This window comes from Notolepis coatsorum, assembly GCF_963971535.1.
Source record: "Notolepis coatsorum genome assembly, chromosome: 2".
Classification (NCBI taxonomy): domain Eukaryota; kingdom Metazoa; phylum Chordata; class Actinopteri; order Aulopiformes; family Paralepididae; genus Notolepis; species Notolepis coatsorum.
In genome coordinates, this window is record NC_140166.1 from 47488268 (window position 1) to 47512449 (window position 24182).

Sequence of the window (24182 nt, forward strand, 5' to 3'; positions counted from 1 at the left end):
TGGCATCAGAGTAGTTGCATTTGTGTTACAGAAGCTATTGAGCTTGATCAGGAAGCTACTGTGATGCAATACACGATACTAACTAGAGATTAGCATCACATAGCTGGCCTTTTTTTTCTGAAAACCCAAGCACATATTGTTCCATAGCATACGCCTTCAGTTGATCATGACAAATCCTCTCTTACCTTGACGATTAAAAAGCCTCCATAATTTAGTAAATAAAGCTGTAGCCAGCCAGCTAGCATTGATGCTATTCAAGCTAAATAGCTAACCAACTAAATACAATAGACAGTGGTATCCTGAGGTAACGTTATGACAACGTTTGCTAGTCAAAATGACTGGACACACACAGGGACAAGTTAAACATCCATCAATTAATTTATTCCAACAGGTAGTTTGAGCTGCATGTGAGCCGCGGTCTTTCTCTCCTCTCCTTTGGAAAATTACAGTTACATTAGCTCGAAAAAGCACAGAACCGGCCGACACAAGTTAAGCTGCTAGCAACAGACACTATAACACTTCCGGTCGGGGGTTTTCAAAATAAAAGAGCGACGTCTAAAAACAGGAAAGACATTTATTTTGTACATTTGTGGCACACACTTATTATCTTGAGACGGTTTAGTTTTTACGGAAACCTTTTTTAAATGAAAACGAAACGAAAACGAAAAAGATCTAAATCGTTTTAGTCTGGACAAGGCCTGAAATATACAGTATTCACATAAGGTGCAGTATGCATAAGGTAGTATTATTGTCCTTTTAGGTTCCTAGTAGTTCCTAGTATGTCTGGCAGCAGTCCCTGCCCACTGTTGTGGAGCCTGATGGCCGCTGGTATGAAGGATTGGCCGAGGCGGTTAGGTGAGGGGGTATGAGTCAGTGACTGAACATGCTTCTCATCTTGACTAGCTCGTCGTAGAGGGGGTGGGAGGGATTCTCCAGGATAGCAGTCAGCTTCCTTCTCATCCCCCTCTCTGCCACCACCTCTAGTCTGACCAGCTCGACTCCCACCACGGAGCTAGCCTTCCTCACCAGCTTGTTCAGTTTGTTGGTGTCCCTCGAGTTGATGTAGCCCCCCCAGCATGCCACAGCATAGAAGAGGACGCTGGCCACTACAGAATGCTAGAATGACTGCAGCAGTCTATTGCAAACATTGAAGGATCGAGTCTCCTCAGGAAGAACAGCCTGCTCTGTCCCTTCCTGTCGAGGGCCTCTGTGTTGTCCGACCAGTCCAGTTTATTGTTCCGAAGGAACTTATACGACTCCACCACCTCCAACTCATCCCCTCGGATGGTGATGGGAATCAGGGGGGGGGCTCTTCTTGCCCCTCCGGAAGTCCACCACCAGCTCCTTGGTTTTACTAGTGTGGAGTTGGAGGTGGTTGCTGTCGCTCCACCCCACAAAGCTCTCCACCAGGGCTCTATACTCCTCCTCATCGTCGTCTGTGATGTAGCTTACGATGGAGGAGTCGTCAGAGAACTACTGCAGGTGGCACCCGCTTGAGTTGTGGCAGAAGTCTGAGGTATAGAGGGTGAAGAGGAAGGGTGACAGCACAGTTCCTTGGGGGGCGCCGGTGTTGCTCACCAGTACGTCAGACTGACTGGCCTTTAGTCTGACGTACTGCGGTCTGTCAGTGAGGTAGTCCTTGATCCAGGCCACCAAGCCTTTATTGTGATAAATAATAAACAAACTTGAAACTTGTGTATGTATGTGTCGAATAAACCTCTTAAATCTTATTTTTGTACCTGCATTCTATTTTGTTTTTAAATGGAAAATAAAAAGGTTAATGAATAACTTATTGATTTGTAAATGTTTTGACATTATTCCAAATTAAGGGGATGATGTAGTGTTTTGATTGATTAACTATCTTGATAAAGTGTGTGGGTCTATTCTTTTCTCATTATACTATCCACTGAACTGTTTTATGTGTACAACCTCAATCTTTAGAAAATTGTACCAGCATCTTTAACTCATTCAACGCCAGTCATGAGTAAAGTCGGGTTTTAATCGTTATTTCTTCTATTAGCTATATCCATTCATTTTTCATCCATCCAGCCTGATGTTATCATTGGGAATGGGTCTGAGCTTGCAAAAGGGCAAATACCGCCACCTACGCCTTCCAGCCGGTATTGCACTCTATTAGAAATGGTGTAGTTTCTTTTCCGGGCCAATCTGAGCCATGCGGGCGGGGTTTAAATACTCAGGCGAGGTAGGCCTTTACAACGATGGCATGGAACAGTAACGCCGGCCGCCCGTTCATGTGTAACATTCGGTAATGTGGGACGGACCTCCACGAGCAGTATTTGGAATGGCGATCAGATAATTGGATTATTTCTTTTGCATTACATCAGAGACCAGGTAAGGACTCTATATATAAAATCTTGCGTTGATCTGATATTTCTTTCTACCGTGATCGACGCTGTCTGTGTGTGTGTGTGTGTGTGTGTGTGGCTGTTTACCGTTGAGTGCAGGAGGTGGCGGGGGGAGAGCCGCGCTACGAGGGCCATTTCATGTATGCATGAGGAAGGATAATAATGATAATCTAGCGTTGATTTCAGGATGATTCGATAATCAGGCAAAAAATTTCACGTGTTTAGTGAATTCCACTAAAGGGCTATTATCGCATCTTATCGCATTCCTGGGATTACTAAGAATCACCAAAACTACTCATATTCAAAACGGTATAAAACGGAAATGTACGGATGAAAAAACAATCTGTTTTGTGCATGTTGACTGGAAGCAACTCACTGACAATCGACGGGTGAATTAGACCCATAGCTATAATATAAGATATATTTTAAGTACTCTCAAATCTCGCAGTCCCCCCATTGATTAAAGCGATGGTGTTCTAGTGCATTAAGCGATGGCGCTGAATGAGTTAATATTGCAGGTTGGAAATCACAAGGTAAAGTGCTTTTGATACAAATTTGCTGCATATCATGGTCTTGCAAATTATGTTCTGTAAGCTCAAACCCTACATCCACATATTGAGCAGAGCTGCAGAACACGTTGTGGCCCGTTTCTCAGCTGTATTGATTGATTGATTGAAAACTTTATTAACATATTGCAGAATGGGTAAAACACAGTATGGCTCAATACAAACAATTGTTAACAGGTTCAGCGCCAGAGGTCGCTATGGGCGTTGGGCCGTTGTGTGCCAGCGCTCTGTTCAATGGGGATATATTCCGGTGTTTGCAGTGCTAAACCTATATTAAATATTATAGCTATGGATCTAATAACAACGTCGATTGTCAGTTAGTTTATTCCGGTCAACATGCAAAAAACTGATAATTTTTTCATCCATACATTTCCGTTTTATACCGTGGTGAATATGAGTATAGTTTTAGATTGATCCTGTGTAATCCCAGGAAACTCCAGCAAACAGCGCTTTACTGCATTTCATTATAAATCGTGCCATTTCTCGCCTGGATCAAGAATCATTCTGAAATCAACGCTAGATTATCGGTATTATGTTTCATCATGCATGCACGAAAGGGTGGGGGAGGAGGTAGTTTTCCATGCTTCGACCGCCACCAACACAAGACACACGCTGCGATCGCGGAAAAAAAAATATCGGATCAACGCAAGATTGATAATATAGTCCTTACCTTGTATATGATGTACTGCCTTCTTCCATCTTCGTAATATCGCTAAAATTCACCCCATTTTAACTCTGGCTGATGCTGAAACCCTAATTCATGCTTTTGTCTCATCACGTCTAGACTACTGTAATGCACTTTTTTCAGGCCTACCTAAGTCAAGCATCAAAAATCTTCAACTCGTGCAAAATGCGGCTGCACGGATACTAACTAAAATTAGAATATTTTATCACATCACACCAGTTTTTTCCACCCTACACTGGCTTCCTATTCAAGCCCGATCTGACTTTAAAGTGCTACTCCTCACCTACAACATTTTAAATGGGCTTGCACCGCTCTATCTATCCGATCTCATCTCTCGATACTCGCCCGCTCGTGCTCTGCGCTCACAAAATGCAGGGCTTCTATCGATTCCTAGGGTTAAACAGAAATCCGCCGGCCACAGAGCCTTTGTCTACCGCGCTCGCTACCTGTGGAACAAATTACCTGCCGTCGTCAGGGGCGCCTGCTCTGTCGAAGCTTTTAAATCCCTGCTTAAGACCCATCTTTTCTCTCTCTCCTTCAATCTACCCTGATCTCACCTGGTCGGGGGCCTGACCCTTAGATTAATCTGTCTAGTTTAGTTAGGATGTCTATTTGCTCCCTTGTCTGCTTTTCTGCAGGCATAGGAGAACCTTTTAACCTCCGTCTCTGTCTTCACAATTTTCTTATATACTATGATTCTACTGTCACCATGTATGCATATGCTCACTACTTGTATTTATTGCTCCATCTCCGCCCACTACAAACATGGGAACTCTCTAACCCCCTCCTATTGCTAGGTATTTCCTTACCTTCGCGTGGGGTATGTCTGGGAGTGTTGCATTTATTTAATTTTTTGCATTTATTTAATATTTTTTGGACCTTATGGTGTTCTTGTTTTGTTCTTGACTTATTGTGATGTTTCTTCTTGACTTGTTTAAAGAAGAAGTGTACGGCCCATGGGGACATTAACGTGTGTTATCGGGCCTTACAAATAAATTTGATTTGATTTGATTATGTACTGCAAAAAGAATAATCCAATTATCTGATCGCCATTCCAAATATTGATCAGGGCCGTGTGTCCAACGTTATTCACCAAAACACATGAATCCACGGTGCTCGAGTTTCCCCAATCCATGTGTTATAAATGTTACTCATGCCAGAGATGGAAAACCTGGACCGGACTTCTTAGATCGACGTACAGCCCAAGCCAGAGGCTTTCCAATGATGTGCAATACCGGCCACAATGCGTTAGGTGGCGGTATTGGCCATTTGCAATCTCAGAGCCATTCCCAATGATAACATCAGGCTGGATGGATGAATTATGAATGGATATATAGCGAATAAAAGAAATAACGATTAAAACCCGGGTTCTCTCGGGTTTGGCGCTCAAGTGATGGCGAGTTAACCCGACTTATCCCGGGTCTGGCGCTGAATGTGTTAAGGGGATGCAGACCAGAAAAATACTTTCGTCTTGTTTACATCAGGGTCCCCCATTTTAAATGTATGACATACATGACATACAAATACAGTACTGTATCCAATCGCTTTGTGTTGATAAAACACCTATAGCAAGTAGCGTATATGCATATACCGGTAACATTGTTTAGAATTTTTTTTGCGAATGTTAGATGGCATGCTAACGTGACGTTAGACTGTTTACACAAATGTGTTGTGGTCTGTAACTTGCCAACAAAGAGGCTGCTATTGGTCGAGCGCAAGACACGTGACAGAACTCGCACCAATTACATCAAATTTAACTACGCGATGACCAAGTATCCGTTCGCGACGAAAGATCTAGTCCCGACGTTAACATTTGAATTGCACAAAACCGGGTAGATTCTAAATAGAGAACTTTTTATTCCAAAATCTACACCAATAGACGTTTCACCCAGAGTGAAAATTTAGTAGTCTCCCGAGGTGGGAACGAGAATCGTTTTCTAGCCACTTCTCAGGCTTCACCTTATGGCTTACAAGCAGCATGTGGAGCGTCAGACAACATGTCAAGATGGCAGCTAAAATGATGGTCTGACCAAATGATGTAACAACAGGTTTAACTAGTCTCTTAAGCCAATAGAATAAGTGACATTAAAGCCAATAGAAAGCCAGTGTCCCTCGTGGCGCACCAGCCCAGCAGCAACCAGGCAGTCACAGTCACACGTCTGAATAATATGTCCGCCCATCACAAACACGCAAACTGTCCCCGTCTTCCCTGTCTCGCTGTGAGTGGATGTCTCGTGGTGGACGTGCCATGGTGATGGCCGGGAGGATGCGATCCTCTCTACGTCGCCCTCATACCTCAAATGGATCCGTCATCAGCTCTATTCTATTTTCAATCTTTCAAAATTTGTGTTTCATTACACGTCTATGTATATACTTACAAAAAAATTTCACCAGTTTTATAGCAACACCACTATCACAGACATCTAAGAAGGGAGACCCCCCCTTGAACGCCCCTTCTAAGGTTTCTCCCCTCCACATTGCCTGTGGTGCTTTTTTCCTATTGCTAGGTTTTTTGTGAGTTTTTCCTTACCTTTGCATTTAGTGTTGCATTTATTTATTTTACACTTTATTTTGGACTTCATTGTGTTTTTTGTCCTGTTCTTGATTAATTGTGATGTTTATTCTTGACTTGTTTAAAGAAGACATGTCCGGCCCATGGGGACATTAACGTGTGTTGTCGGGCCTTACAAATAAATTTGATTTGAATTTGATTTGAATATGAACAGTGTTTCCTCTACATTGTTTTTCAGGAGGGGGTTCCAGGTGTCATCACTGAGAGGTGTGCTATAGGATGGACTTGTTATGGACAAATGAGTAAGGCTGAGACGATATGCCATTTGGAAGAATGGCTAAATCGGGACAAAATTATAGATTTTTTAATTATAATTTTGCATGTGTACATTTATTTAAAAATAAATTTAAAGGGGAACTATCTTACTATTTCTTTCACTATTTGGGCAATTTTAGACAATTCCTGTGAGTCTATGGAACACATCTGTACTTTTTTTTTCTCCAAAAAATGCATTGTTTTGTATTTCTAGTCAAGTTCTGTAGAGCAGCATTTTCTACCCTTCAAGATTCCAAGCTGTTTTTGGCTGGGCTCCGCCCATACTTGCAATGCGCTATATGACAGTCACCCACAATCTGCACTGGCAGACAGAGAGAGAGATAGAGAGGAAGACTAATTAATTTCGGGACAATGCATTGGTAACTTGTTTCAAATTACAATATATACCCCTGTGAATATTATTGCACGGATCGGAATACGCGTGGGAGTGTGCGTGTGCACTATGATATTTTGCAACAGGTTGACGTGATGCGAGTGCTGATAGAGAGAGAGCAGAGAACGAGCAAGCAAGAGAGAGAGAGGGAGGGAGAGAGAGAGATAGAGAGAGAGGGAGAGACAGATAGAGAAAGGGAGAGATGCTCCGAGAGCGCGCGTGTGTTTCCTCACACACGCAGTCGGGAGTGTGTGTAAATGCGCCGAAACGACTCGAGTTGCAACGTATGAGAGCCTCTCTCTCCCTGTCTGTCTGTCTCTCTCCCTCTCTCTCTCTCACTCGCTCGCTCTCCCTCTCTCTCTCGCTCTCTCTATCAGAACTCGCGTCACGTCAACCTGTTTGAGGAAGTGTCAGTGACAGGGAAACCGCTTTCACATTATTTCCACTCGCTCCGTTGTTGAGCAAATTGTTGATTGTGGGCGGTGGTTACAACCAGGGGCTGAGATATGCAGATCAGTGCCTAATTCACGTCAGTGAACCAGTCAAATCAGAATGGCTTGGTTCAGTGGGGGAGGACCTTGTCTCATCTGAACGCAAGGAATGCGCATTTCTTTTAATTTGCGACATATACAGTGTTGATACAACCCCACATTGCTAGAAAACAATGCTAAACACTGGAAAAGGCAATTTATAAGATAGTTCCCCTTTAAGTTTAAAATACTTTTTTCTTAAAAAAGAACAAAATATAATTTAATGTTAGTTTGTGTGTGTTTCAAACCTTTATTTATACTCGTGAAAGCACTGAGGTTTCCCTCATTTACAGTGATGACGAGTTAACAAAGGACACAAATATCATAACTAGGGATGTCCCAATCAAATTTTTTTGCTCCCGATCCGATCCCGATCATGTGATTTTGAGTATCTACCGATACCGATCTTTCCCGATCCAAAAATATATATATATATATATATTTCTTTTAAATCCCAATTTCTCACATTACATTCACCCTGAATGTTGACGTTATCCAGGTGAAAAGTTAACTTCATTCAAGTGAGGCAATGCAATCCTTGACATAAATCATTTGATGTATAATTAAATCAAAGGAAATGCATTTGGGTCTGAGACTGTGGCTGGTCTGCCGTTCTGCAGCTGGATACTATTGGTTTGTTTTGGCAAAATTCTTCTGCTCTGTGTGACAATAAATAAATGAATGATGATATGCAATTTAAAACCAAAACTAAGGCCTCAGTATGAGTTTAAGACATGAACATGGTCATGTTTGTTGAAAAAAGAAAAAAAGAAATGTCGATCCCGATCTTCGGAAAATCACGTGATCGGCCCCGATCCCGATCACGTGATCGGATCGGGACATCCCTAATCATAACAGTTATTAATTACAATGGATTAAAAACAATTACATGATTCAGTACATAGGTCAAGTGCAATGCCTTTAAACTCCATGAATGACGGGAATGCTCCGAGCTTTAGAGTCTGTTGTAGGGTATTCCATGTGTATGGAGCATCGTAGGGGAAGGCAGACTTTCCAAACTCAGACCGAACTTGAAGCACCCTAAGCACAAGCCGATCATTCGAACGAGTTTGGTAGGTGACAGCACTCCAGACCAACAAAGATGTAATATAAGGTGGAAGTTTGCCAATAATTGCTTTGTAGATAAAAAGATACCCATGATAACTATGTCACAACGAGAGAGATGGCCAGCCTACCTTCTCATACAAAAGACAATGGTGAGTATCATATTTGTCACCCGTAATAAATAGGGGTGGCAGTTTATCACGTTAATTAGATTAATTAATTACACAGCAAATTATCGCGTTATGAAAATTAACTCAAAATGTATTACAAAAAAAAATACATTTAATAATAATTTTTTTTATCTCATTCATTCCAGAAGAATGTAGAATACACATTTACAGATTTTTTTTACTATGGTCCATTGCATGTTCTTGGTATCTGATTCTAGGGACATCTATGAATCTCAGGGAATGTATTCCCAGTAGGGATGCTCGATATTGGCTTTTTTACCGATACCGATATACCGATATTGTCCAACTCTTAATTTCCGATACCGATATCAACCGATATCAACCGATACCGATATATGCAGGGTCCCCCCCCCAAAACGGAATAATTTCAGGTCATTAACATTACATATATCTTGTTGTGGAATTAACACAACATTATGCATACTTTTGACAATAAATAAAATCAGAATTTGTTCTTACTTGCTTGCCTGGGTAAATAAAGGTTATAGAAATATATTATTTTTTATTTATTTTTTTAAACAGATACCGATATTTTCCGATATCACATTTTAATGCCAATATCGGCCGATAATATCGGTAGGCTGATAATATCGGGCATCCCTAATTCCCAGTGTCAGAAATACTGTGGGCTAGATCCACAAAGAATGGATTGCACGGTGCAAGTTGCACCCTTACTTACAATTCATTATGAATTGAAAATGGGGGACCGTGATGTAAACAAGACAAAAGTCTTTCTCTGGTCTGCATCCCCTTAACAATTGTGTGTATTGAGCCGTACTGTATTGTACCCATTCTGCAATCTGTTGATAACATTTTCATTCAATCAATCAATCTGCGCAGTGATTGATTGAATGAAAATTTTATTTTGAGTAAATTGTAATGAACCAAATGAGAATATCAATACATTTTTTTTTATCTTTGACTGTGAATAACACCATGCTCAAATTGACCAGACCTGAAAAATCTAAGCAAATTAATAGATGGAAGATGATTAAACAGAAGGTTTTGTAGATACAGTACTGAATTCTGCCATCCGGACACATGCCATTTGAAATATGATTATAGAATATAGAATATCAGGCATAAAATGGTTATGCGATTAAAATGCGATTAATTAGATTAATTAATTACAAATCCTGTAATTAATTAGATACATTTTTTTAATCGCCTGACAGCACTAGTAATAAATCTTAGGGCGGAGTGGTAGGCAGAATCCAAAGGCCTTAATGTAGATGCAAACGCATGTAAATGACATCACTGTAGTCCAATATTGACAAAAAAAACAGCCTGTACAATTCTTTTCCTACAGAACATAGGAAAACTAGCGTGGTTACGGTACAAGAAACCAATCTTTTGCCGTAATTTTGTAGCTAGGTTATCTATATAGAATTTAAAAGAAAGTTTATCATCCAGCCAAAAACCAAGATATTTATACTCACTAACTCTTTCAATATACAAACGATTTGCCGTTGTTAGGTGTAGCATGTCATAATCTATAACCCTGGCTCTAGAAAACATCATAGACTTGGTTTTACTAGCATTAAGCACTAACTTGAGCTTAGCTAGAGCATTTTGGAGAGTGTCAAACGCAAGCTGCAGGTTCACAATAGCTTCTTGAACAGTATCCGCAATGCAGTAGACAACTGTATCATCCGCATAAAGATGAGCCTGACAACCTGCTAGTGCTGAAAGACTAGAAACAATATCATTAATATAGATTGTAAAGAGGACCGGCCCCAATACCGAACCCTGTGGTACACCGTTAGACAATGGCAGGAAATCAGATTGAAAGTTACCTAAATTCACAGATTGACACCTTGAAGATAAATAGTCCTGAAACCAAGCACAAGCAGCTTTATCCAGGCCAATGCTAGCTAGACTATTCAAAAGCAAGTGATGGTCTACTGCAGGGGTCGGCAATTAGGTTTTCCCACGGGCCAAATTTTCCCCAAGCCATTGTGTGGCGGGCCAATGATAGTGAAAAATGTTTAACTCTGTCAAAAAAAACTACATATGTTTGCACTGTCTTTTTTCTATTATAAAGTGCCTCTCACACAGTGCATAACACATGAACAGATCAGTCATTTGATTTTAATGCAGGCGAATGTATTATTATTATTATAACACATGAACAGATCAGTAGGGTGCATTTGATTTGAAGCACCACGGCGGGTGTATTATACATCGAATGTATTATTATTAAAACACAACACTCACCATAATGCAGGCAGCCCTGCCCTGGGCTTATTATTGTTTTTGCTTCGGTCCTCAAAAATCCATGCTCATGTTTGAAACATGTCAAATGTCCACTCGCGTTGAATGCCCACCCAATGTCCACCCAACTTGAACACAGTTGCTTGCTTCATTGCCTCGTGTTGCCATGTCAACATGCGAGAGTCACCGGTTGCTTATTATTGTTTCGGTCCTCCAAAATCCAATGTTTGAAACATGTCAAATTTAAGTATGACTCCTGTTTATTAAAAGAAGCTTTATAGGTCGTAGGCTCCTCTTTTGGCTCATCAGTTGGTATTTCCCCGTTGCAAAGAAGTTATCCAAAGACGTTTGTTTTGTTTTTGCAAACGTTCGCTCGCATGATGGCATCCCAAACGCGGATGTGAAAGTGAAATTCCATTGGTTCTCCCAGTCCACGTGACCATTTCTAGCATTTCAATTGGCTATAGTGACAGCCATAGATATGATGAATAGATATATACAGCTTCACAAAGACACTCTGGCGTCATGACGAGTGAATATTTCCTGCGCGTAAAATAAACATCATATTCTCAAAATAACCTGACGGGCCAGAAATTATTGCTGGCGGGCCCATCTCGGCCCGCGGGCCGCCTATTGCCGATCCCTGGTCTACTGTATCAAACACCTTTGAGATGTCTACAAAGAGAACTGCACAATGCTTCCCATTGTCCAGGGCTGAAATAATGTCATTAGTGACCAAAGTAACAGCTGTAATAGTACTATGATTTGCAACTTGAGAAAAAGGTTTTTAATTGGTTGTTTACCAAGGTCTCCAGTGCTTTGGCTAGGCATGATAGTTTGGAGATAGGACGATAGTTATCCATCTTATCCCTATCCCCCCCTTTATGCAAGGAGAGCACCTTGGCAGATTTCCAAACTTGCGGGACTATGCCAGATGCAATAGAAAGGTTAAAGATGTGCGACAATGGCTCACAAATGACAGGGGCTGCCAGTTTTATAAATTGTCCACACCAGTAGAACACTTAGGGTCTATGGATTGCAAGATATTGAGAGTTTCACTAGATGAAAATGGCTGGAAGGAAAATGTAGGTACACACAAGGCATGATCGAAGATTGGGCTAGGGTCAGAGTCAACATCCAGTGGAGCCAGCCCAGTAGACACCCTGTCAAATAAGGACCCAGCCTCAATGAAGTGTTTATTGAAAGCAAGACAAATTTCCTGAGGATTCGAGATTTTACAATCAGCCACATTAATACACAATGGCAATGTAGCAGGGTTATTTTTTGACAGGTTTACTGCACCTCAGAATTTAGCTTGGTTAGAGTAGGAATTCGAGACTAAGTCTAAAAAGTTATCAGATTTAGCCTTCCTCACAGCTGCAGTAGTTCTATTTCTAAGTTGTCTGAAGGAAAGCCAGTCTTGCGTATCCCCAGTGCGTCTAGCACATGACCACGCAGAGTTCCGCTCAGAAAATAATGCTGACAGCTCACTTGAGAACCACGGTGCAACCCTATCCTTAATCCTAGACAGGGCTGTACACTGCAACGAGGTTATCGCAAATTGCCCCTTAATTTGGCCAGTGCGAGTGGTAAATAATATTTGGGGGCAACCTTGCGAGTAGTGATTTCAACCCTTCATTCGCATTTCACTCCTAAATTAATCCATTCAAATTGGATAAAAAAAATAGTAAAACATTAGCCTACAACCAGGGCTGTACAGTGCGACATAATGTTGCGGTGCTATGAAAAAATCTGTCGGCGATGAATGAATTTACTGCGTAGCCCCCGTGCGAGAAAAAAAGATTTGCGTGTGAAGTGAATCTGGGCCACGCTATTATACTTGGTAGTTGTAGTCTATCGTGCGATTAAATACCATGTCCCTGTCTGCGTAGAGTCCATACATCCAACACCAAATCCCATAATTCCTAGCGAACAATCGAATCGAAACTGAATGTGGGCTATTGCATCGCCAAAGAAGAACTTCCTTTCAATAAGTTTAAGCTGCTAATTTTGCTCTGCAAGAAGAACAGAGCGGATATCAGTCCATCTTATGAGAACCACGTCCGATGTGGAGAGATGATAAGAGACCATAGCCGATTAAATTAAGTCGGATCTGGCAGTGATGATTGACGGGGACACACTTCTAACGTTCAGCCATGCATTAGGTGAGTAGCCCACTATTAGGACGTTTTTCAATACTTAAATACTGTCTACTTAAATTTCCCTCCGGGGATCAATAAAGTATCAACCTATCTATCCATCTAATAATGAGACAATATGCAAATAAGATAATACTAATAATTGTCACGGTTCCCCGTATGAAAGTGGCTTGCAACTTACTGCTGGTAAAATCACTGTTTATTTCTCGTTTTGCATAGTATTACATTCCTCTTCTATAAACAATCAAAGTCCTACCGTAAGAGCCTCATACGGGTCAATTAAACCTTTTTGATTAGAGTCTTTCCTTCGAGCTAAGTTGAACTGAACATTTCACTGTCAAAAGCGCAAACTTAAACAAGGTTGCGTCGCAACACGGTTTTCAAAATAAAGGTCACATATACAAATACCGTAGTAGCCTAAGCCTACTACTACTACTAGTAGGCCTCTCAATTCTTATAAAAAAAAGTCCCGGATATACATAAACATTAATTGGCATAGATCTACAACACATTGATCACTTTAGGCACACCATGAAACCAGTAAAATCACAAATATGAAGCAGGTAATTACCCATAAAAATAATAATCCTTTCATGGGGTTATAATAATAATAAATGTTATTTATAAAGCACTTTTCATTGTGAAACAAAGGTATGCAGAGTTTCTTGTCCTCCTGATTAATGCAATGTTGTGTGTGTTGTGATGATCTCATTCAAGGAGCACTACAAGCGCGCACACACACACACAGTTTGTTGTTTTTGTTCTATTAGTGATTTCTACACTTTCTCAGTTGGTTCATTATAAAATATACAAACCTGAAAACAAAAGCACTTAAATGTTAAATAAAAAGGACCACAGTAATGAGGCAGGAGGAACATATTTTTTGCACTATAATGGTAAAATTGTTATTTAAAAATGTGCGCCTAAAAAATATTCTGTGCCCCTAAATGTCTCATTTAGGGGCAACTGTGCCCCTAGTGAAAAAGCTTAGCGTACAGCCCTGAAGGAGCATGTTTATCTACAAAGCAATTAAATGTCTTTATAAAAGAATCCAGTGCAGCTTGCACATTATCAGATCCTGCCAAACATAGACTATTATTAGTAGCAATGTCCTTTGGGGGTTAAAGATCTTAAGATTTCTCCTTTGAACAATACGCGGTCTTGATTTCAGCAGCTTTGTGGATCTAACACAGACCGTAGGACAATGATCACTAATGCCTAAATCAAAAACACCACTAGCAGAGATCCTGTCACATCTGTTAGAAAATATCAAGTCAATGAGAGTGGATTTAGCATGATCTTTAGGGTTTGGTCTAGTGCTCTCAGTAATCAACTTACAAGTTACAATTCAGGTAACTAGAAGCAGCATTCCGCCAGTCCAAGTTAAAATAACCCAGCACTAGCATCTCTGAATTAGAATATAATGACAGTATATCCACAATTTTATCAGTAGCACTAGCCTCAGCTTTGGGAGGCCGATCAAAACTGTCTGTCACGTTTTTTTTTTCTTACACAAAAAATCTATAAGTGACGCCACTTATCGGTTTTGCGCAGTTATCACTTATCAATAAATCGATAAGTGGTCTCAGCCTTACAAATTATGTGGACTGTTGGATCACAGACAAGTCAGGAATGTAGTATGAATCGCTACATTTCTGACACCAAAGACAAACAGTGAACAGCTGAAGCCACAATGGCTGAAACTGTAACAGAAGAAACGGTGAATCTCACCTCGATGCTGAAGTATCCTCGGTCTACGTAGTCGCCGAGGAAGAGATACCGCGTGTTACTGGGTGAACCCCCAACTTCAAACAGCTTCATGAGATCAAAGAACTGTCCATGGACATCGCCGCATACTGAGGACAGAGACAGAGAGACACAAGGCTGTTTAATAAAGAACTGTCCATACTGAGGACAGAGAGACACAAGGCTGTTTAATAAAGAACTGTCTATACTGAGGACAGAGACAGAGACACAAGGCTGTTTAATAAAGAACTGTCCATACTGAGGACAGAGACAGAGAGACAAGGCTGTTTAATAAATAACTGTCCATACTGAGGACAGAGAGACAGAGACACAAGGCTGTTTAATAAAGAACTGTCCATACTGAGGACAGAGACAGAGAGACAAGGCTGTTTAATAAAGAACTGTCCATACTGAGGACAGAGACAGAGAGACACAAGGCTGTTTAATAAAGAACTGTCCATACTGAGGACAGAGACAGAGACACAAGGCTGTTTAATAAAGAACTGTCCATACTGAGGACAGAGACAGAGACACAAGGCTGTTTAATAAAGAACTGTCCATACTGAGGACAGAGACAGAGAGACACAAGGCTGTTTAATAAAGAACTGTCCATACTGAGGACAGAGAGACACAAGGCTGTTTAATAAAGAACTGTCCATACTGAGGACAGAGAGACACAAGGCTGTTTAATAAAGAACTGTCCATACTGAGGACAGAGAGACACAAGGCTGTTTAATAAAGAACTGTCCATACTGAGGACAGAGAGACACAAGGCTGTTTAATAAAGAACTGTCCATACTGAGGACAGAGAGACACAAGGCTGTTTAATAAAGAACTGTCCATACTGAGGACAGAGAGACACAAGGCTGTTTAATAAAGAACTGTCCATACTGAGGACAGAGACAGAGACACAAGGCTGTTTAATAAAGAACTGTCCATACTGAGGACAGAGAGACACAAGGCTGTTTAATAAAGAACTGTCCATACTGAGGACAGAGAGAGAGACAAGGCTGTTTAATAAAGAACTGTCCATACTGAGGACAGAGAGACACAAGGCTGTTTAATAAAGAACTGTCTATACTGAGGACAGAGACAGAGACACAAGGCTGTTTAATAAAGAACTGTCCATACTGAGGACAGAGAGACACAAGGCTGTTTAATAAAGAACTGTCCATACTGAGGACAGAGACAGAGAGACAAGGCTGTTTAATAAAGAACTGTCCATACTGAGGACAGAGAGACACAAGGCTGTTTAATAAAGAACTGTCCATACTGAGGACAGAGACAGAGAGACACAAGGCTGTTTAATAAAGAACTGTCCATACTGAGGACAGAGACAGAGAGACACAAGGCTGTTTAATAAAGAACTGTCCATACTGAGGACAGAGACAGAGACACAAGGCTGTTTAATAAAGAACTGTCTATACTGAGGACAGAGACAGAGAGACAAGGCTGTTTAATAAATAACTGTCCATACTGAGGACAGAGAGACACAAGGCTGTTTAATAAAGAACTGTCCATACTGAGGAGAGAGACAGAGAGACACAAGGCTGTTTAATAAAGAACTGTCCATACTGAGGACAGAGACAGAGACACAAGGCTGTTTAATAAAGAACTGTCCATACTGAGGACAGAGACACAAGGCTGTTTAATAAAGAACTGTCCATACTGAGGACAGAGAGACACAAGGCTGTTTAATAAATAACTGTCCATACTGAGGACAGAGACAGAGACACAAGGCTGTTTAATAAAGAACTGTCCATACTGAGGAGAGAGACACAAGGCTGTTTAATAAAGAACTGTCCATACTGAGGACAGAGACAGAGAGACACAAGGCTGTTTAATAAAGAACTGTCCATCCTGAGGACAGAGAGACACAAGGCTGTTTAATAAAGAACTGTCCATACTGAGGACAGAGAGACACAAGGCTGTTTAATAAAGAACTGTCCATACTGAGGACAGAGAGAGAGACACAAGGCTGTTTAATAAAGAACTGTCCATACTGAGGACAGAGACAGAGAGACAAGGCTGTTTAATAAAGAAATGTCCATACTGAGGACAGAGACAGAGAGACAATGCTGTTTAATAAAGAACTGTCTATACTGAGGACAGAGACAGAGACACAAGGCTGTTTAATAAAGAACTGTCCATACTGAGGACAGAGAGACACAAGGCTGTTTAATAAAGAACTGTCCATACTGAGGACAGAGACAGAGAGACACAAGGCTGTTTAATAAAGAACTGTCCATACTGAGGACAGAGAGACACAAGGCTGTTTAATAAAGAACTGTCCATACTGAGGACAGAGACAGAGACACAAGGCTGTTTAATAAAGAACTGTCCATACTGAGGACAGAGAGACACAAGGCTGTTTAATAAAGAACTGTCCATACTGAGGACAGAGACAGGGAGACACAAGGCTGTTTAATAAAGAACTGTCCATCCTGAGGACAGAGAGACACAAGGCTGTTTAATAAAGAACTGTCCATACTGAGGACAGAGAGACACAAGGCTGTTTAATAAAGAACTGTCCATACTGAGGACAGAGAGAGAGACACAAGGCTGTTTAATAAAGAACTGTCCATACTGAGGACAGAGACAGAGAGACAAGGCTGTTTAATAAAGAACTGTCCATACTGAGGACAGAGACACAAGGCTGTTTAATAAAGAACTGTCTATACTGAGGACAGAGACAGAGACACAAGGCTGTTTAATAAAGAACTGTCCATACTGAGGACAGAGAGACACAAGGCTGTTTAATAAAGAACTGTCCATATTGAGGACAGAGACAGAGAGACACAAGGCTGTTTAATAAAGAACTGTCCATACTGAGGACAGAGAGACACAAGGCTGTTTAATAAAGAACTGTCCATACTGAGGACAGAGAGACACAAGGCTGTTTAATAAAGAACTGTCCATACTGAGGACAGAGACAGAGACACAAGGCTGTTTAATAAAGAACTGTCCATACTGAGGACAGAGAGACACAAGGCTGTTTAATAAAGAACTGTCCATACTGAGGAGAGAGACAGAGACACAAGGCTGTTCAATAAAGAACTGTCCATACTGAGGACAGAGACAGAGAGACACAAGGCTGTTTAATAAAGAACTGTCCATACTGAGGACAGAGACAGAGACACAAGGCTGTTTAATAAAGAACTGTCCATACTGAGGACAGAGACAGAGACACAAGGCTGTTTAATAAAGAACTGTCCATACTGAGGACAGAGAGACACAAGGCTGTTTAATAAAGAACTGTCCATACTGAGGACAGAGACAGAGAGACACAAGGCTGTTTAATAAAGAACTGTCCATACTGAGGACAGAGACAGAGAGACACAAGGCTGTTTAATAAAGAACTGTCCATACTGAGGACAGAGACAGAGAGACACAAGGCTGTTTAATAAAGAACTGTCCATACTGAGGACAGAGAGAGAGACACAAGGCTGTTTAATAAAGAACTGTCCATACTGAGGACAGAGAGACAAGGCTGTTTAATAAAGAACTGTCCATACTGAGGACAGAGACAGAGACACAAGGCTGTTTAATAAAGAACTGTCCATACTGAGGACAGAGAGACACAAGGCTGTTTAATAAAGAACTGTCCATACTGAGGACAGAGACAGAGACACAAGGCTGTTTAATAAAGAACTGTCCATACTGAGGACAGAGACAGAGACACAAGGCTGTTTAATAAAGAACTGTCCATACTGAGGACAGAGACAGAGAGACACAAGGCTGTTTAATAAAGAACTGTTCATACTGAGGACAGAGAGACACAAGGCTGTTTAATAAAGAACTGTCCATACTGAGGACAGAGACAGAGAGACACAAGGCTGTTTAATAAAGAACTGTCCATACTGAGGACAGAGACAGAGAGACACAAGGCTGTTTAATAAAGAACTGTCCATACTGAGGACAGAGAGACACAAGGCTGTTTAATAAAGAACTGTCCATACTGAGGACAGAGAGAGAGACACAAGGCTGTTTAATAAAGAACTGTCCATACTGAGGACAGAGAGACAAGGCTGTTTAATAAAGAACTGTCCATACTGAGGACAGAGACAGAGACACAAGGCTGTTTAATAAAGAACTGTCCATACTGAGGACAGAGAGACACAAGGCTGTTTAATAAAGAACTGTCCATACTGAGGACAGAGACAGAGACACAAGGCTGTTTAATAAAGAACTGTCCATACTGAGGACAGAGACAGAGACACAAGGCTGTTTAATAAAGAACTGTCCATACTGAGGACAGAGACAGAGAGACACAATGCTGTTTAATAAAGAACTGTTCATACTGAGGACAGAGAGACACAAGGCTGTTTAATAAAGAACTGTCCATACTGAGGACAGAGACAGAGAGACACAAGGCTGTTTAATAAAGAACTGTCCATACTGAGGACAGAGACAGAGAGACACAAGGCTGTTTAATAAAGAACTGTCCATACTGAGGACAGAGAGACACAAGGCTGTTTAATAAAGAACTGTCCATACTGAGGACAGAGACAGAGACACAAGGCTGTTTAATAAAGAACTGTCCATACTGAGGACAGAGAGACACAAGGCTGTTTAATAAAGAACTGTCCATACTGAGGACAGAGAGACACAAGGCTGTTTAATAAATAACTGTCCATACTGAGGACAGAGAGACACAAGGCTGTTTAATAAAGAACTGTCCATACTGAGGAGAGAGACAGAGAGACACAAGGCTGTTTAATAAAGAACTGTCCATACTGAGGACAGAGACAGAGACACAAGGCTGTTTAATAAAGAACTGTCCATACTGAGGACAGAGACACAAGGCTGTTTAATAAAGAACTGTCCATACTGAGGACAGAGAGACACAAGGCTGTTTAATAAATAACTGTCCATACTGAGGACAGAGACAGAGACACAAGGCTGTTTAATAAAGAACTGTCCATACTGAGGAGAGAGACACAAGGCTGTTTAATAAAGAACTGTCCATACTGAGGACAGAGACAGAGAGACACAAGGCTGTTTAATAAAGAACTGTCCATCCTGAGGACAGAGAGACACAAGGCTGTTTAATAAAGAACTGTCCATACTGAGGACAGAGAGACACAAGGCTGTTTAATAAAGAACTGTCCATACTGAGGACAGAGAGAGAGACACAAGGCTGTTTAATAAAGAACTGTCCATACTGAGGACAGAGACAGAGAGACAAGGCTGTTTAATAAAGAACTGTCCATACTGAGGACAGAGACAGAGAGACAATGCTGTTTAATAAAGAACTGTCTATACTGAGGACAGAGACAGAGACACAAGGCTGTTTAATAAAGAACTGTCCATACTGAGGACAGAGAGACACAAGGCTGTTTAATAAAGAACTGTCCATACTGAGGACAGAGACAGAGAGACACAAGGCTGTTTAATAAAGAACTGTCCATACTGAGGACAGAGAGACACAAGGCTGTTTAATAAAGAACTGTCCATACTGAGGACAGAGACAGAGACACAAGGCTGTTTAATAAAGAACTGTCCATACTGAGGACAGAGAGACACAAGGCTGTTTAATAAAGAACTGTCCATACTGAGGACAGAGACAGGGAGACACAAGGCTGTTTAATAAAGAACTGTCCATCCTGAGGACAGAGAGACACAAGGCTGTTTAATAAAGAACTGTCCATACTGAGGACAGAGAGACACAAGGCTGTTTAATAAAGAACTGTCCATACTGAGGACAGAGAGAGAGACACAAGGCTGTTTAATAAAGAACTGTCCATACTGAGGACAGAGACAGAGAGACAAGGCTGTTTAATAAAGAACTGTCCATACTGAGGACAGAGACACAAGGCTGTTTAATAAAGAACTGTCTATACTGAGGACAGAGACAGAGACACAAGGCTGTTTAATAAAGAACTGTCCATACTGAGGACAGAGAGACACAAGGCTGTTTAATAAAGAACTGTCCATATTGAGGACAGAGACAGAGAGACACAAGGCTGTTTAATAAAGAACTGTCCATACTGAGGACAGAGAGACACAAGGCTGTTTAATAAAGAACTGTCCATACTGAGGACAGAGAGACACAAGGCTGTTTAATAAAGAACTGTCCATACTGAGGACAGAGACAGAGACACAAGGCTGTTTAATAAAGAACTGTCCATACTGAGGACAGAGAGACACAAGGCTGTTTAATAAAGAACTGTCCATACTGAGGAGAGAGACAGAGACACAAGGCTGTTCAATAAAGAACTGTCCATACTGAGGACAGAGACAGAGAGACACAAGGCTGTTTAATAAAGAACTGTCCATACTGAGGACAGAGACAGAGACACAAGGCTGTTTAATAAAGAACTGTCCATACTGAGGACAGAGACAGAGACACAAGGCTGTTTAATAAAGAACTGTCCATACTGAGGACAGAGAGACACAAGGCTGTTTAATAAAGAACTGTCCATACTGAGGACAGAGACAGAGAGACACAAGGCTGTTTAATAAAGAACTGTCCATACTGAGGACAGAGACAGAGAGACACAAGGCTGTTTAATAAAGAACTGTCCATACTGAGGACAGAGACAGAGAGACACAAGGCTGTTTAATAAAGAACTGTCCATACTGAGGACAGAGAGAGAGACACAAGGCTGTTTAATAAAGAACTGTCCATACTGAGGACAGAGAGACAAGGCTGTTTAATAAAGAACTGTCCATACTGAGGACAGAGACAGAGACACAAGGCTGTTTAATAAAGAACTGTCCATACTGAGGACAGAGAGACACAAGGCTGTTTAATAAAGAACTGTCCATACTGAGGACAGAGACAGAGACACAAGGCTGTTTAATAAAGAACTGTCCATACTGAGGACAGAGACAGAGACACAAGGCTGTTTAATAAAGAACTGTCCATACTGAGGACAGAGACAGAGAGACACAAGGCTGTTTAATAAAGAACTGTTCATACTGAGGACAGAGAGACACAAGGCTGTTTAATAAAGAACTGTCCATACTGAGGACAGAGACAGAGAGACACAAGGCTGTTTAATAAAGAACTGTCCATACTGAGGACAGAGACAGAGAGACACAAGGCTGTTTAATAAAGAACTGTCCATACTGAGGACAGAGAGACACAAGGCTGTTTAATAAAGAACTGTCCATACTGAGGACAGAGACAGAGACACAAGGCTGTTTAATAAAGAACTGTCCATACTGAGGACAGAGAGACACAAGGCTGTTTAATAAAGAACTGTCCATACTGAGGACAGAGAGACACAAGGCTGTTTAATAAAGAACTGTCTATACTGAGGACAGAGACAGAGACACAAGGCTGTTTAATAAAGAACTGTCCATACTGAGGACAGAGACAGAGAGACACAAGGCTGTTTAATAAAGAACTGTCCATACTGAGGACAGAGACAGAGAGACAAGGCTGCTTAATAAAGAACTGTCCATACTGAGGACAGAGACAGAGAGACACAAGGCTGTTTAATAAAGAACTGTCTATACTGAGGACAGAGACAGAGAGACACAAGGCTGTTTAATAAAGAACTGTCTATACTGAGGACAGAGACAGAGAGACACAAGGCTGTTTAATAAAGAACTGTCCATACTGAGGACAGAGACAGAGACACAAGGCTGTTTAATAAAGAACTGTCCATACTGAGGACAGAGAGAGAGACACAAGGCTGTTTAATAAAGAACTGTCCATACTGAGGACAGAGACACAAGGCTGTTTAATAAAGAACTGTCCATACTGAGGACAGAGACAGAGACACAAGGCTGTTTAATAAAGAACTGTCCAAACTGAGGACAGAGAGAGAGACACAAGGCTGTTTAATAAAGAACTGTCCATACTGAGGACAGAGACAGAGACACAAGGCTGTTTAATAAAGAACTGTCCATACTGAGGACAGAGACAGAGAGACACAAGGCTGTTTAATAAAGAACTGTCCATACTGAGGACAGAGAGACATAAGGCTGTTTAATAAAGAACTGTCCATACTGAGGACAGAGAGACACAAGGCTGTTTAATAAAGAACTGTCCATACTGAGGACAGAGACAGAGAGACACAAGGCTGTTTAATAAAGAACTGTCCATACTGAGGACAGAGAGACACAAGGCTGTTTAATAAAGAACTGTCCATACTGAGGACAGAGACAGAGAGACACAAGGCTGTTTAATAAAGAACTGTCCATACTGAGGACAGAGAGACACAAGGCTGTTTAACACATCCAGCGCCAAAAACGCTGTCCAGCGTTATTGCCCGCCATGCGTTGTCTGCCAGCAGGGAGCGAAATTAACTTTTTGACTCACCGGCCAGTGGCGGGTAGATGGGAAGAATCTACCCGCCAAGCATATTTCTTACCTGCCAACTTTTTTTTGATAAATTTTTTTTTATTATTATTTTATATAAAAAAATTGTTTTAATAAAATATATATATTATATAATCATACTTGTGATTGTGTTATCTGCGAGATATCGCCACCTCGCTGTCTGCAAACAGCTCCACTGTCTGTGTGTATATTCGAGTGGCCTCCAGCTCCAGCAAGGATTCTCCGGGGGTGCAGCTGGACCCTAAACACTACATTCAGTATGCAAAAGGATTCTCCTGAGCTACAGCTGGACCCTATTCAGCAGCCCTCACTCATGCGATGTAAGGCTGAGCCCGAACCCTGTTTTTAGGGTTCGAACGTTCGCCAGGGTTTATCGAACGAACGTTCGAACGTTCGTTTTTTTAAATTTTTTAATAAAAACATTTTTTAATAATTTTTTTTTTCATTTTTTTAATAATAATAATTTTTTTTTATTGTATTATTATAGATCCTACGGAGGGCGGCATTGCATAGTCTATTGGTGAAAAACATGTTGTTTACAGTGGTGGCTGTTCATGTAAACATGTAATTAAACAAAGCACTCAGAAGAAAATAAACAAGCTACTGAATCAAAGTATGATAAACAATAGCCCTTGCAGTCACGTAAGGGGCTAGATAAACAAATGCATTCGTTTTGTGGCATTAACGTTATGAATGAATGAATGAATGAATGAATGAATGAATGAATGAATGAATGAATGAATGAATGAAAACTTTATTTAACAGATTGCAGAATGGGTACAATACAGTACGGCGCAATACACACAATTGTTAAGGGGATGCAGACCAGAGAAAGACGTTTGTCTTGTTTACATCAGGGTCCCCCATTTTCAATTCATATCGAGTGTTATATAGTTAGTGTTACACGTTCAATAACAGGTATTCACTCTTGGTCGACGGGGAGGGGAGCCGGGAGGAGAGGCGCACGCCTCGGCTCAACAGACCCGTCCACCGTCTACCTCGGAACGGCCGGGCTCCCAACACGCCTGCCGCCCGTCCGCCCTACCACCGTTCCGAGGTAGACGGTGGACAGGTCTGTCCACCGTGCGCCTGCTGTTGTTTCCAACGCAACCACCTCCCGCCATGAAGCTCGCGCTCCGTGGC

At 41.2% G+C, this 24182-nt stretch overlaps 1 protein-coding gene across 3 annotated transcripts in view; it reads right to left on the reverse strand.

Moving 5' to 3' along the window:
- ppp3cca (protein phosphatase 3, catalytic subunit, gamma isozyme, a) overlaps nucleotides 1-24182 on the reverse strand; it is a 128577-nt gene that overhangs the window by 59703 nt on the left and 44692 nt on the right. For all 3 annotated transcript variants that reach the window (XM_084337925.1, XM_084337926.1, XM_084337924.1), the window contains exon 3: nucleotides 14729-14853. In XM_084337925.1, the coding sequence (XP_084194051.1) occupies nucleotides 14729-14853 (125 nt within the window). The remainder of the gene's footprint in view (nucleotides 1-14728; nucleotides 14854-24182) is intronic.